Below are 16,668 nucleotides of genomic sequence, written 5' to 3'. Positions count from 1 at the left end.
AAGGTTCAGGCATTGTGTACATCTTGCATAAACAAAATTAGCGTTGGAGTTGGCTGACGAAATTTGCATTACTGTTAAGATATGTAATAACATGTATAAGATTTGAAAAGCATGTTTAGATTTTAGTTCTGATCATTTTTATCAATGCATAAATAATCAGTTAAATTATAAAATGGCGGTTCATATATGATATGAAATTGTAGCAACCAACGCTGAAAATAAACATTTTTTGAATCGATAATTAAAAATGGCATGAACTAAATGGTTTATTTATCCTTTATACTAGAACATATATCTGTTTTGTCATTTGTTGACAGTTTGAGTAAAATTCTATCTAATAATTCTTTTGAATTTTCACAATGGAGAGCGATTATAATTACATGCAGTCAAGCAAGAGATCATAAAAGTACAAGACACATGTAACATATTTTTTATTCTCAAAGAGCAGTGGCTGTAATAAATAATTTGGCGCACTTAAAACATAACACATTTGTCAACTGGGTTCATAGCGGCACCAACTGGGCAGTTAAAATCTTTTGAAAAACTTCCAAAATTGGACAACATTCCTTTTACTCTATAAAAAAAAGAAAGAAATATTAAGATAGAAAAATCTACATTTTGCATATAAACAATTTTCTTTCAATTAACTGGGAATCAAAATTAAAAGCATTTAAATAGTACACCCTAACAATAAACATGAAATGAAATTTATTAATGTAGATAGAATAAAAAATACAAACCTTAAATTCCTTGGTAAAGACATGGTATTCCCATTGTTTACATGTATATAAAAATGGTCAATACCCCTTGGGCCTATGCTTTCGCAATAAGTCTAAAATAACAAGTAACACAGCATTTACATTGAAGTTTTGCATTCTTCAACGAATTTAAAACCATTCATCAATTAAAAAATGATAGTATCTTGAATTAGTTTGAAATGTGTAACTTTAATACAACTCTTCATATTTATAGGAAAACATGACTAAAATAGATTAACTTAGGGAAATGATATTTCTATGCATGTTGATTTTTAATGGTTATATAGTCAGGTTGTGAATTACATTTACTGAATATCTAATGAATTTTCCTAGTTAAAACAAATGAAACCAACAGATGTAATACAATTTAAACCTATTTGCTACATTTTGGGATTGGGCAATTTAAGTTAATTTTCAAATAGTATGAATAAATAATAAATAATCGAATTATCTAATAACCCGCTGATAATATGTGAAGTGATAGGCAATCACCTTTTTTGGTAAAGCTTTCGAAAACGGTTACCTAATTTAAAGTGGAAACATGTGTTCTTCTAATTGCCTTGCATTTGGAAATGAATTAAACAAACCCTTTTTTTTCAAACAAATTGAATTTAAAAGCATGTGATCGAATTGAATGTTGCGATACCTCACCTGAGTTAAGGCAACGAAGAATAATTGGTTCTCTGTGAGCGGCAGTGCAGGAAGTCTGTATTTGTCTTTCCAATTAATATTTGACAGAAAGGCCTGAAATAATTGGTTACTTCATCAATTTCTTGTCAGTAAAATTTTAATCAAAATAACGAAGTTCTAAAAACAAATGAACCATGTAAGATAAAATCGTTCACAAGAAATGTTAAATACGATTCCAAATCTTTACACCCTTAACCAAAAAGAGTTTTTTTCCCGGGTTAATTGCGGTGTTCGCAAACCATAATATTAAAACTGTTTGTAGTATTTAAAGGGGCATGGTCACGATTTTGGTCAAAAATTATTTTTTCGATTTTAATGTTTACAATGCTTTAGTAAGGCATTTTTAATAGGCAACCAAAATTTGAGTGTCATTTGATGAGTTATAAGCGAGTTAGTGAGCTTACAATTCTTCACTATGTAAACAAAGCGTTTGTTTACATTTCGAATGTTGAAGTGAAAATTCCAGTTTTAGACCTAAAATAAATGTGTTAATCGTTAGGAACTGTTTATTTATGCTTTAAATGAATAATAAGATAGACAAACCAGCTTAAAAAAGATTTTTCACTGGTATATTGAACCTATGTAAACAAAAACAGGACACGAGCCCTGTTTACATGACGAAGAATTGTGAGCCTTGTATCTTGCTTAAAACTCAACGACTGGCACCCAAATTTCATATGATCATTAGAAATGCCATCCTTAAGCATTGCAAATAATTAAAACAGAAAAATAAAATTTGACCAAAATCGTGACCATGCCCCTTTAACATACATTGTGTATATTACTGTAAACCAACGTTTATCCACCACCAGTTTGTTTCGCGATTTACCGAACATGAACTCGATATATATCACAGGCGAATAAGTATCTTACATTAACATTAATCTCCACGAAGCAGCCTAGTTTATGATCCAAGGTCTGTTGTATGTCTTTCATTTAATTTTTTCACCGTCCTTCTCAATCATACACTCCTCTAAGATAATGTTTATTTCTATTGGGTTATTCTCATTGGAAAGTAACTAAACCTTGAATTCAGAAAGGTGTGACCTACGATTATCCTATTCTGTGATTTATGTGTAGGAAATACCAATATTGACATAAAAACGTTTTCAGTTAAATGTAGCATGGATTCAGCTTTGTTTTTTTTTTCAACCTGTGACTCGGTCAATAATCGGTTTCGGGAGTAGTGTTAAGTTCAACAAAGGAATATGTGGAAAAATATTCGATATCTTCACAAAATATGTTAATTCAATTCTGTTTAAATATCGCCTTAGACCTGAAATGCAAAGTTCATCAAATGATGATATAGGGTAAATCGTCTCTACAAACGGTACTCTACTACAATTGATTATTCGAGATACATACATCGCCATGACTGCATTCAGCTATAGTGTAGATTTTAGGGGACTAACACTGCGACACCAAGAACAAATATGGGACTTCAAGATACATTAAGAGTTCATTTCTTGAATATCTTTGAGAACATCTCGCAGTTTATCTTTCTTACGAAGTACGATGCAAACTTTGTAAAATTCTTATATTTACAGTGTATGCCAATGGAAATTATGTACATTCTAGTTTACGGAAAAGTTGGGGCCCAAAAGGATTGCAAATCTCAACGAAGGAAGATATAGGGTAATTCATTCAAATTCCTCTTCTCAAGGTTCAACATGTTTCTGTGCAAGCTTTCTGATGTAGTGTAGCCATCGTTTGCCCCCCCCCCCTTTCCCCATCCCGACCAATAATGTTCCTCAATAGAGGATACAACGCTCAGGAGAAAAATCTATCAAAAAATTCTCTGTAGAACAACTAAGCTACAATTATTTGTGATATCAATATGCAAGTAACGTAAAAAGATTAAAAAAAATATGGATAGTGAAAAATATTTGAAAATAATCGCATAAACAGCAACTCTAAAACTTATGGAACTATAATGAAATTGCAAGCTTTGTCATAAAAATAAAAACCAGATTCAAGTGACAAAAAAGAGTCGAGGAGAGCTCAACATAAGCAATTAAAAAGCCTTCAACAATCTAATTTCGGTTGAGATAAAATTTGAGAAGTTCACAGACAACAGACAGGCTGACGCCGGATATTGTGTGATCAGAAAAGCTTGTCACTTCTATTGGATAACAGGTTATAAAAAAATTCTTTTATTTCATTATTTTTCAATTATTGTACGAACAATTATGACATTTGTACATTATTTTCATATTTTCAAACCCCGCTTGTGCCGCATCGTAATCATCGTAATCATGTTGATTACCACGTGGTGCAAAGCGATCACGTGATGCTGTTACGTTGTGCACGGCCATTTCACACTTTGTGCCAATGATGAAATTATTGAAAATGGAAACGAAATTTGTAAATATAAACAAATAAATATGTACTGTTCATACTTACATCGTATGCTATTTGTAAGGCCAACGTGTCTCTAAAATTTTCTCCTTTAGTTAGAGCCCCATTTACCTAATAAGTAAAGAAATTTTTGGTAAAACACCTAAATATTAATAAAAGTTAAGAGTAAATAATCTGTATTTAGATGATTATATCTCGATTCTTATAAAAAAAATCAATGATATCATACAAGGTCCATGAAATAGTTTTTTAAAAAATGTCATGTTAACATAAACAGGAGGGAAATTTGCAAAAAAATGTAAAACTCATATGAATGACACAAAAGTAAACTCCTTTTTTGTTACTGATTCGTCTTTGCTCTTTCTTCAAATACCTGATGCACTGCTCCCCCTGCGTCGGTGATGGTGTATTTTGTAAACGTTTCAACGAGACATTGAAAATGATGAGCGAAGGTAAAGACGACTTCCTGCTCAATGATGCCATTTAGGTAATGGGAAAGAATAACTTCAAATAAAAATCACAAAAAAATCATAAAACGCCCAAAAATAAGGTTACGCTAATCAATAAGTGATTAAAGATTAATGTTTTGGGGCTATTTGTTCTTTTACGTCCCATCGAGGTTGTTCTACATGCATTTATCGATAAGTATATTGTTGTGATTGATAGGCAGCTGTAAAGAATGCTTTTCATATTAAAAGATTTAAAAAGTAGGCAATTTTCAAGTTCACAAAATTTGCTTTTATAACCAATGAAACAGTGTCCTCTAATGAAATAAAGTTGCATTATTTTATAACATTTTGAGAAAAGTAAATCAGTTATATAATTTACAAAGTTGGTCTGTGGAGAAATGTTATCCAAGTTTGATCTGATGTATTCGAACAAGCAAATTCCGTCCATAGGGAGAGAACACGTCTTTTTTTAACACTCAAACTTTCACAGTCTAAATTGAATTTTTAAAAGCAAAGTTCCCTATCCATTCAATTTCAGTAATTTAGATCTAAAGTTACATACCATCAATATCAAATACTCTGGCGAGAATCTGAGCAATAAAAGCCCCCGTTGACCCGAAGAGAAGAGCATTGGATGCAAAATGGTAAAACACAGGGCTCCTGTTTGCAATCGGTGAAATAACTGAAATCATAAAATTGCATAATTATATAACAGCATTTATTGATTTGTTTATCAAAACTTATTAATGTTTATATAAAAAAAAACTACATAGTCATAAATGTAAAGAATCTATTAGATATATTGATAAAATCAAATTACAATAAAATTATTATGATATATTCAATATGAGGTATTTGAAAGATTAGATTAGTTCAATGAATCGCTGATACACTTTACTTACTGATGTTTTGTTTCCAATCGTTATAATCGGAGATTGTATTCATGAATAATGGAGAAATAATATAGCCATCCATTTGGTATCGATATTTCTGTCTAATAGCACCAAAGACGATTGGGTAAAAGTCCGTGTTATTCAAGAGTGCGGAATACACAGTATCCCCATAAATATTATATCTAGAGTCTGTCTTGAATAAAATGCCAGCTTCGTTGGCGTAAGCAATTAATGCTCGTCTCTGCCTGAAAGGTATCCAGTACATATTGTCAATCATTTTGATCAAAGACTTCTTCAGTTCCAAAAAAGCCATAGAAGAATTTCTGCTGAAGAACACATCTTCTTGAGATTTGAATATGGTGCTTAGCGGTAAAATATTTTGCAAACACGCAAAACATTTGGATTCTCTTGTTAAACTCCTCCCATGAATTGAATTATCTTCCCTGAATGGATCGAGAAGTATCCCGTGCGCCAAAAGTATGTCCGAGTTTAATATGATATGAAGTTTTACGAAATTCTTTATTATGTTTATTTGTGTGTCGTACAGAATGTCCGTGACGTCATAGGAAATATCCGAATAGCAAATTTCAAAATTGTCCGATACATTTCTATCTAAAAGAATGGTGAAAAATGTCCTCCATTCGATCTTATATCCGGAATAAGATCGTGTAAGTTCGCCGATTGTATATTTCTGAGAGCAGTTTAAGATGTTATTAAGTGTACTCACTGCAGATGGTGCAAACATGGCCTATAATAAAATAGAATCGAAGCAATTGTATAAAAAATACGTACTAATTTTCCATAATTTCCAATATTATGATTGTATACTTCAATCATATGCTATATATATGTCGTTTGAAAACAATCAATAGAATTCGAACCAACTTCAATACATACCAAGTGAAACTTGACAATTGTTTAAAAAACCCTTCAATATCAGATATCATTCAGGCAGGGACTAATAGAAACTCAATCTTTTTCATACATTGAAATTAAAATAGAAAATGTATATACCTGATTGAGGCGCATTTCGAAGTCCAACACATCATTTACTGTTAGCCGTAAATAAGCGACAGCGAAGCTACTCGTACCGTTGCCAAACACAAGCTTAACGATATTTCTAACGTAGTTTCTGTAAGCAATGATTTTCTGAAAAAATAAGACATAAATTTAAAATAATTCTAATTTTAAAAGTAACACATTACTACTAATGAGCAATTAATCAGAAAAGGTTGAATATCATATGTCAATCATTCATGAGCATTATAAAATCCTTTAAATAGCCAGGCCTGAAAGAGAGCCATGTTTGATTGAAGTATGCATGTACCTTTCATTGAATCGATACTGTATACAGGGTTTTCTCGCATTATCACCGGTGTGAGATCGGTTTGTCCGGTGTGAGACAGCAGTGTGAGATTTTTCTGTCTTACACTGTGTATTACTACGCCGTTTTAAAACGTAAACAAACGTTGTCTGCTGTAGGGAAATGCAAAATAGTGCATTGATATTATCCATTAAGTAATTGTGTTGCATAATTAATTACAATTTTTCATATTTTAATTGAAAAAAACTGTCGTATGCTTTCATTTAACTTGCACTATTTGAAGCACGCGGAGGGATAAACCGAAAGTAATCTTTGAACGTCATAACAGAAAGTTGTCAAACATCATTTTTTAAGCTAATATAATGCGAGAAAAATAATCATTCATTATAAACTCGTGTGGGATAGTGAAATTCCACCTCGGGGCCAAGATTCACGGTCTAGGACTCGGCAAAGCCTCGTCCTAGACAGTGAATCTTGTCCCCGAGGTGGAATTTCACTATCCCACACTCGTATTAATGAATGATTCTATTAATATTCGCCCCATGTTCATTTCGCCCTTCAACACTTGCAAACGGTTTCGCCCCGTCATAAATTCGCCCAGACACGCTTGTGTATTAAAGAGATAAATTGGAACATTGGAAATCGCCCAGTCTGAAATTCGCCCGCCGACAACGAGGGCGAAGGGGCGAAAATAAAACGGGGCGAATATTTCCCTGTATGATGTAGTTTATAATGCGATATAATCATACAGAATTTACAAAAATCAACTTAATTTTTTTAGTATGTTTTCTCACGGTTGAGTATTGACCATTTTCTCAACAAATGACATACATACCGTATCTTGCGGCGTCAGATAATAAAAGTCCAGTGGTGACAGATGTCGGAAGGATGATATCTTGTGATCGCCTTTGGAAAGGTCCGAAATTCTTTGATCTGAAAATCTGTTTATAATCTGCAATCACAGAGCATCAGTTTACGTATGTAATCAAGTATATCCCAGTTGTTGTCTACATCCCACATTCTGTCTATAATCAAATAACGTCGCTGAATAATTCTCTTTTGAACATATTATCCTTAATTTCTACCAATTTCTCACGCTCGTCACCAAACGTGGCTTAGCTAGTAAAAATTATGGCAAGTTTTCAAAGTGAAGGAAGTGTGTAGCATGGTCAGAGGAAAAATGTTAGAAAGATGAAAAAACGAAAATGTATATAATTTTAAATAAAGCAGAACAATAATCGACCTAATGAAATCACCGTATTTTGATGTGTGCACACGGTATCATGACCACAAAAGCTATTATATTTATTACAAAATGAATGATTTGTTCAAAGAATCCTAAGATATACATTAGCATTCAAGTGGTCACTTTGAACTCAAACCCAAATCCCTCTAATAATACAATTCGCTGTCCGGGCTTTCACAGCTATAAGGGCCATTAACACATATCAGGATGTTTAACAAATCAAATTCAAACATAGAGCAGACTTTATTTCTACATCCTAATGGTCGTCAGGAATATTTTGCTTAACGCTTCATTATCTACTCCAGTGATTTCTCTCGAAGACTTTTGTGATTTGGACTCCCTACTTATAAATCAAAACGCGCGGGGTGTTCTGAGTAGCCGCAGAAATAATGCCAATGGGTTATTACCAGTAGCTCACTGGTATCGAAAAGTTGTTATCGTAGGCCGTATAATTCTAATAAAGATGTCGATATCGGTTGAGGGGCTCTATCTGCTTACTAGACTATTGGAAGTTTCACACGTCGAAAGCGGAGAAAAACCTTTGCATTAGCTTTATTGCATTAAGAAGCACAAAAAATAAGCCAAGACCTGAAAAAGCTTACAGCCTTTTAGCGTGTTCTAAATATACCAGTCTGTTGAAGACTTTCATTTACTGGACAGTAACTCAATTTCACAACCTCTTTTGTGTGGGTGCTTTTTTTTTTTTTACATAGTTTACTCGTTAGAATAACTAAATAAAATGTTAAAAAAAGAGCTTTTGTTCATACAAAATACAGATGAATGACTTGAAATATACGTCAATTTAATAGATATGTTTCCATTTTTTGAATGATAATCAAACATTTACTCCACCATACTAAATAAATCTGTTTTCTTTTCGTGATGTGCAAGACATTTTAAGTGCGTGAACATTTTCATGCAGGTTTCGTATACATGTTGGTTGATAGAATTAAGAACTTAATATTTTCATAGATCTGGAAAGAAAAAACTCACGGCAAATTTGTCTTTTTCCAACCGTATGACTTTGAAAAGCGGTGAAACCCCGTAGTATTTCACAGCATGGGCTAAAAGCTTGGTCAACGAATGACTGGGTCCTAGATTACCATCGGTTTGGTCTCTTTCGAAGCTGTCGACCAAATCTTCAACTGACAAAGATCAAAATTTAGAATTTAAAAAAACAACAAAACAACAACCCCCCCCCCCCGTATTTTAGAAGCTTAAGATTTGTGGTGTAAATACCAAGGTTTTCTTAACGTTTACGTCTTTGGCAATATGGCTACAAAAAGACAGGTCGATTCATATGGAAACTCAAATCAAATACTAGTAAATAGCTAAAGAAGGAGGCGATAGCTTCAGCAAGAACATAAAATGGCAATAATCCTTCGTGCCTGTTGTAATTATGTGTTAAATATAGAGTTGCCTATTAGGTTTCTGGTTTATTTCAAGTTGGCGAGACGTAACGCTTATATGTCGAATACTGCGAACACAAAGTAGATTTTTTTTTTTGAGAATGGGGTTTATAATTCTGTTTGGAATACGCATTTTATTAAAAAAGAGGAAAAGAAAGAAAAAGTAGAGTTGAAATGATTACAGTGGTGCTGTATATTTCTTTCTGGTGCCGTGACACAGGATTGAAATGCTCTCTTGGCTAACTTTACATCGTTTGCATCAAACTGTTTGACCGTAGCTGATAACTTATCTGTAAATAAAAAATACCAACTAGTTAAATTAACTTGAATTTATTTTGACACATTTAGACGCAACTTTCACAATTATTATGTTTCCATTTGTAATTCTTCAAGTAAACAAAAAAACGTTAGTCAAGATATTAAACTATACCCGATGGAATAGTATTTCCTCTCGTAATTTGTTCATTGTTTGATCCTTTGGTCATATCGTTTAGGGAAAGTGGAACTAAGCAAATTATACATTGATTAAAATAGTTTGACCCCCCCCCCATATTCTTTCAGAAAACATACATGTAAGAGGGTTTTTTTTATACCTAGACGCTAAATCGAATTGACTTACCGATAATCTTAGACCTGTAGTACTGTGTGACTGCATCTGGCACCTCCCGAACCCTGGGGGTCGTCCAAGTCAGTGGTGCCTGGTATCCCCCGCAAGCATACTCGTAAAAATCCTGAAAGAGACCACAGAATTATCAAACCGTTTTTTATTTATAAAGGGACTCAATGAAACTATCATCGATATATGCAATGAATCATGATATTTAGCAATCGAATTAGTATACATACGTACTTGTTATACACACATGCAAGCATGTATTAATTTAAATAGAATATTCTGAATGAAAGGAATGCTTTGATGAGTATCGCAACAACAACGATACAAAGGGTATAAATAATGAAGGAAGAAAGGGCTAATCCAATAACTGAGTGCTCTCATAAATAAGTACTGAATACATTTGTATTACTGATTATAGCATATTTCCGACAAAAAGAGAAAGAAAAACTACATTTGCTTTTGGGAGTGGAATATAAATAAAGTTAACGCGTCTGGAATTTCTGCTCATTGCGTGCAATTAATACGACTTCAAATAATAGAATTTCTGAATAATATCAAATTTGGGAGATTGCTCCGTTGTAGAATTAGCAGGGTAATGTCGTTATCGGTAAGTTTGGAAGACAGCGCATAATAGAGGTGTGAGGGATGGGGGAGAATCTCCTTTTGTTATCGTTTTGATCAATACGAATTTGTCATGTCGCACCAATAGTATATTGAGAAATTGTATACGGTCAGGCACAGAAATCAGACCCCGTCGAATCTGGTGAGAAAACCAATTTATTTTATTTTTTTTTTGGAAAAAAAATTCCTTATTGACCGATACGCATAAAAGCCTCTAGTGGGTCAAAGAAATGTCGGGGGAAGACGTCGGTCATCATCAACAAAAGGGCGCGAAAACTGTCAATTACCTCACACGGATTGGCACTTGTATTCATCCGCGAGCGAACTTCTGCGGATAAGCGAACACAGTCAGGAGTGTAGCAGATCTATAAAAATAAAAAGAAAACGTATTATTCATCAATTATTCAGGCGCTTTGTTAAGGACCGCGTTTCCCCAATAAGATCGGGCCTAAATACTATACTGGCGTTTAATAAGTTGGCCAATATCCGTTATTATTTAAAAGCCTTAATCTATGAAGCACTTAAATAAATGTACAGAAAGACGATGAACGGCGCAAAGTTGCAATCAATTTTGCATCATTGATATAACACGCCCGTGTTTGTTAATGAAAGGTGTTATTAAGTTCATCAGTCACTTGCCAAAACGATCGTTTCCGATGCCAACTTATTAAATTTTGATCCGAAAGAGGCTACCAGAAGAAGTATCGAAGTTATAGGTTCTATGTCAGTGATTGAAATTGTTTTGCAAAACTTGTTTTCCATGATTACTGTTATTTTTTTTTAAAAATTGGAAAGATCTTGCATCAGAATTTTTTTTCAAAGTGTTGCATAAGGTATATAAATCATTACCATCAAGTTGGTAAAAGTTAATGGAATAAAAAACTGTACAGATTCTACGCAGAGCAAACTAAATATTCGTATGCCTTGTGTGACAAGTTTAAAAGTAAGCGCAAAAATACCTCATGATTTTGATAGAATGCGATCGACATATGCCAACACATGTATATGTGTCAACCTTCCATAAAGAGTATTTGACGTTACTGCCGGGCCATTTTTTTAGTTATGATCTTCATTTCATCATGATACCCCTTTAATTCTTTTATTGTCAAGCTAAAGGACAAGTGCCGCACCTGCCCACCTTACCCAAACATTTACAGTATACTAGTAGATGTATTACATCTTGGCATTGTCTCTCAGCGATATGACATGAACGTCACGAGTGATTACCTTGAGATCGCTTTATGACACCTCGTATGACGATCGGTTATCGCAAGAAGATGCTTCAACAATTACCCCGGCAGTCCTCAAGAGGATGCTTATCCAACAACAGTGTCCAAAAACTATAATTGCCTTTGATTTAACAGCTCTGTCTAACCAAAACTTTTCTCCCCATTTGGCTTATTTACACGTTTTGCAGAACAGACAATACAGCGACAATACCAGTAGAATATAAGTTAATTGCATAATTTTGCGAATCCTTTGGATATTTATTATTGTACATTTTTGTACTATTGAAATTTTCTTTTGTTTTTAAAGAAATTATTCCTCCACAACAACATTTCACAACTGTTTGATAAGAAAGATCCAGCTATTTTTTTAATTTTACGAAGCATGGTAATTGGGTTTTCCCATATTAAAAAAGAAATGAACTCTTTATACTTTAGCATGCTAAAGTATACGCAAAGATTTGAATCTCAGGTAGAGATTGTCGAAGATTAGATGATGACGACTCATGTACATTGTAATTAAAATAGGAGATATGGATAATAACATCTACGTGTATTCCTTACACAGGAACTGTATATTAATTGCCTGAAGGACTTGGCATTGTATGTATGTGTATGAATGTATCCAAAATCGTAAAGTATGAAACATCAGATCTTTATACATATTTTTAAGCACAGAAAATCTGTGGTTGAATTATTTACATGTTTTAAAAGTCATGAATCGAAAATTTTGATTTAAGATGGCTCACTTAACATTAAAAAAGATTGTAAAATCAACAAAAAATTACTTATTATGATAGATAGCATGATGCATAAGAAATATAATTACATATATGTATGTAATATTGGCAAAAACATTAATTATTTTAGTTAGATTCAGATTTTCAAAAATATGATTAGGTAAAAATGAACAAAATCTCCAAGCCCAATCGAACTCATGATATGCGGTTAACTAGCACGATACTTTAACCACTGAACTATGATGATATTTAAGCGATTCTATCGATGAAAACAATATAACAATACTTTTAAATCGCCATAGTATCTTAAAAAGTATGTCTTGATGTAGTGAGGTACCTTAAGCCTTTCTTACGTTTTGATACATTATATGATTAGCTTCACAATTTGGTTTCTTTATCAACAATAAGGATAAATTCGACAACATTATGCAGTAAAATTTCTTGTGAGTTTATTACAAAATTACCAACTTCCTCTTCCTTTATCTTATTTTTTTATCTCTCGCTCAATAATGAAAAACCTGAATTATTAAGATTACAAATGCTTACGCCGTCACCCATTCTAAGCAAGACGCGTTTACCATTCGAACTTCATTGGATGCTCCATCAAGATAACGCACAGAACAGCAAAAATCGAATAAGGCTTAAAACTTCTTCATTTTGGGTATTAAGCAGTTCTTAAGACAGATAAACCAAGATCATTCAGTTGAGATATTTCTCGTAAATCAGACCTGCTTCCATGCATGATGGCGCTATTTTGCACATAAATACTTGATGTTTTCTTTACAGGAGGATAAATGGAAGCGATTTGTAAACTTTTTCCCGACAAGCTGTACGGCGTTTAATTTAAAGTGCTGCTTGCATCCTCCAAGCGTTAATTTTTATAATGCTTCAAACACATACGGGCATGATAACATGATTATTTTGAGTGCACTTAGATATGTATAACAATGCATTTCATTATGGTAAAATTACTTCTTCCACATACATTTTGCCATTCATTTTCTTAAAGGGACTTGGACACGATTTGACTTAAAATTTTCAAATTTTATTTTACCATTTTCAATGTTTATACTGATAAATATAGAAGTTTATAATGCTATGTCAAAATTTGAGAGTCAAATATCAAGTTATAAGCAAGTTACAGAGTTCATAATTCTTTGTTTTGTAAACAAAGCTCGAATATTGTCATTTTTACATATGTGTTGTATTGGTGTAAGTTTCAATCAAATGTATCTTTCTTTTGTTTATAATGGTATTTATGAAGATACTGAATTAGTTTAAATTGTTTTTACATGTCATTTTGTCTAAAAAATGGTAATTCTCTACAATACATTTTTTGTAAACAACTATAAGACTCGAGCTTTGTTTACATTACAACCAATTCTCACCTCTGTATCCCACTCGTAACTTGACTTTACAATCAATATTTTGGTCAATCATGTAAAGTGCACCAGTAAACCATTTTATACATAAAAAATAAAAATAAAATTTTTGATCTCAAATCGTGTCAAAGTCCCTTTAAAAGGCTGTGGCGTAATTAGATAAGTAATACATGTATGTGATTAGTTTTTCTTTAAAAAAATAACAAAATTATCTAAATGATATTTCCGATAACAAAAAATCTGAAAGAACATTACTATAATTAATATGATTGTACATGCAATTCGAATTTTCACAAAAACCCCACCCCAACTCTCATTGCAGAGCTCCGCAATATAGCCACTAATTAAACTGCACCAATTTTCCTAATTACTATTCACAAAGCACAAATGCTGTGACCGCGAGAAAAACCTCAACATACCTTGCTTATATCTGACTCCGGACCCACTGGAGTCATCGTGCTGACAAAATAAGTACCCGAGGGGTTCCAAGTGTAGTTTGCGTCCGGTGAGCCATTGTTAGCGCCATTTTTGGTTATGTAGACCACAACAAAAATCAAAACAGAGGTCGCCAACACGAAAGCAACGTTCCACAAACAGCAACATTTTTCTCTAGTGGACCAGTATGCGCTCCATTTTGAGGAATCGGACGAGAAGGACCTGAGTGGTCGACGAGAGGGCGAGGGTTTACTGTTTAGGGAATCCATTTCGGTGTCTTTGAAATTGACATGCCCTCCGTCCTCCAAATCCGTGCTGCTTTCGTCTGATGTTACTGTGTATACCACGTACTTTCCAGAGTCCGGGCTCTCGACAGACATCGTCAGTGTCATCAAGGAAACTGTTTCAAATTCAAGGAGAATTTGTTTTTCCGTTTTCAGATTTTGTCTTACAAAAAAAACTTAAAAGAATTATAAGTGCAAACTTATCTTTTAAATCATAAAATAACCATTATTTTTACCAAAGAAAGCAAAAAAAAAAACATTGAATTAAAAATATTATTGCCCGTTTTAAAGCAAACGAATACAGTAAAACATAAGCATCGTTTACCTTAATAAGGACATAAAGTGAGTCCGGATGATGGAGGTAGAAACGTCCGCCTGTCTGTCAATGAATCTCATGGAGGAATGGGCGATCGCCACTCCGGCTTGATTCCATCTCAAATGGAAATCAATTTCGTAATTGTACGGAGAGCATCCGCTACTCTGTTATTTTCCAGGTAAAGCATTTTAATCCAAGAGAGCAGAATGGTACTCACGCGAATTTTGTTTATAAGATCACAGACTATCTTCCTACGATTCGCCTGATAGATGGTAGGGAGGCATCGGGAATATTACATTATGCAAGTTCAGACATTGTCATCGGGAAAAAATACAGAAGTGGCCAAATTATGCAGTAAACACCGACCTTTATTATTCGAGCCGAGTAGTCATAAGTTCGCGCTTAGTATTCAATTAACGTAGACTCTTTCTTTTTTCTAATATGGGAAACCATAAAATTGGTCTTGTAAATGGAACCAAGACACCTGCTCCTTTGGCAAAGGTGACAAGAACAAGCTATCAAGTCTAAGAATACAATGGTCTGTACCGAGAAAAAGGTGTTAGATTAACTCCAAAATATCGTAGTCTATATCAATTAAAAGGAGCACTGAGACATCTTTTATGTGACTGGCGAATTGGTAGTTGTGTTTTTGGGAACATAAGACTCGTCTGTTTCTGTAACTATGTTGATATGGAGACCTCCAAATGCTCTAGGTTTTGTTTATGTCTTACGGTTAATTGACGGGCAATTCAGAAGAGTCTAGCATGAAAACTGATCAATAAATACCAATTTGAACGGAACTTGATTTCATGTAATTGACCAGATGATAAACTCAGGAGTTGTAATGGAATGATTTTATGGTCTGCGACATGGATTATTTTTATCATATTTTATATTCAAAAGTCACATTCATAAAATAACATTTAGCGCATGTTGCATATTGTACATGTAAGCTAAATTAATAACATGATAACATGAGAAAGGTTGAAATATAACTACATGTATACACAAAAATTTTCGCGTTCGAATTATGAGGGGTTGCGTTTAGTAAAACTCTTGTGCTTGATGTATATAATACGCTAAAACGACAAGGTTAATAATGGAAAATTGCTGAATCAAAAATATGTTCTCCATAAAAACAGCTTGGCAATAAAACAAAAAAGTGTTCAGTTCATCCGAAAACATTTGTTTTAATTTCCTGCAGAAAATCTCGTAGTCTGTTCCAATTCAAAGAATATCTCCTTCATGGCCAAAAAATAATGATTTATGTAACAGTATTTGTCACTTCTGACTCGAGTTAATTCCAAGAGATATACATTTTTTATGCTTTGCAGCACCTCTTTCGAGCCAAAAACGCATCGTGTAGTTTTGACAAAGAATTGGCCCTGATAGTTGATCTTTTTCTATAGATCGTCGGATAAATAGAGGAGATAAAAACTTGTTTCTATAATGTCAGCCCATGGATAATTGTTATTATTGTTAAAAAATAACAAATTGTTTGCATCACAGATGTAAAGTGTAGAACTCTACAAAATGTATAAAAATAATGATCAATTGCAAAAGAACTCTCATTTTATCTAAAGAATTATTATGTTATTCTTTCAAATAATTTTTAATCAGATGCAATTTCAGTTGTTCAATTCATTACAGTTTTAAAAATGAACATGCATAAATAAGCATAATAATGCAAAGTAATGCCATGTTATGCCAGCATTACATTATCTTTAGGAAGGTAATGCATTACATTTCTATTACTTTTTATGCTAAATTTGTGGCATTACACATTACTAGAATTACTTTGAAAACATGTAATGCATTGCATTGCATTACCATTACATTTAGCCCCAAGCCTGACCATAATTGAATTAAATTTAATGAGATCTAATTAAAGAATCGATTGTATCAGGAAAAATGACAAAAA

The 16,668-nt window shown here is 33.2% G+C and overlaps 1 protein-coding gene across 2 annotated transcripts; it reads right to left on the bottom strand.

Moving 5' to 3' along the window:
- Positions 1 to 416: 416 nt before the first annotated feature.
- On the bottom strand, positions 417 to 15,129 carry LOC105344515 (neprilysin-2). 2 transcript variants are annotated; one of them, XM_066065518.1, is made up of 15 exons: positions 14,757 to 15,129; positions 14,132 to 14,594; positions 10,652 to 10,729; positions 9,747 to 9,858; positions 9,310 to 9,417; positions 8,712 to 8,863; positions 7,308 to 7,424; positions 6,163 to 6,297; positions 5,158 to 5,896; positions 4,818 to 4,937; positions 4,180 to 4,310; positions 3,852 to 3,917; positions 1,410 to 1,502; positions 741 to 832; positions 417 to 574 (listed from the first exon to the last, which is right to left on the bottom strand). In XM_066065518.1, exons 1-15 carry the CDS (start codon positions 14,825 to 14,827, stop codon positions 475 to 477), a joined length of 2,577 nt encoding a protein of 858 aa, XP_065921590.1. In that variant the 5' UTR covers positions 14,828 to 15,129; the 3' UTR covers positions 417 to 474. The 2 variants fall into 2 exon arrangements, with proteins under 2 accessions (XP_065921590.1, XP_019929353.3); XM_020073794.3 differs by having other exon boundaries at positions 14,132 to 14,547; positions 14,757 to 15,120.
- Between the last annotated feature and the right edge of the window lie 1,539 nt (positions 15,130 to 16,668).

The sequence above is a fragment of the Magallana gigas genome, chromosome 7 (genome assembly GCF_963853765.1).
Source record: "Magallana gigas chromosome 7, xbMagGiga1.1, whole genome shotgun sequence".
In the NCBI taxonomy this organism is placed as follows: Eukaryota; Metazoa; Mollusca; class Bivalvia; order Ostreida; family Ostreidae; genus Magallana; species Magallana gigas.
Note: the sequence above shows the minus strand (reverse complement) of the source record. Positions and strands in the feature narration are given on the sequence as shown.

Coding starts and splice junctions, on each gene's coding strand:
- LOC105344515 (XM_066065518.1), bottom strand. CDS start 14,827: ATGAGATTCATTGACAGACAGGCGGACGTTTCTACCTCCATCATCCGG. Junction 9,859..10,651: donor CAAGTGCCAATCCGTGTGAG/GTAATTGACAGT, acceptor GGTCTCTTTCAG/GATTTTTACGAGTATGCTTG. Junction 833..1,409: donor TCTTCGTTGCCTTAACTCAG/GTGAGGTATCGC, acceptor TTGTTATTTTAG/ACTTATTGCGAAAGCATAGG.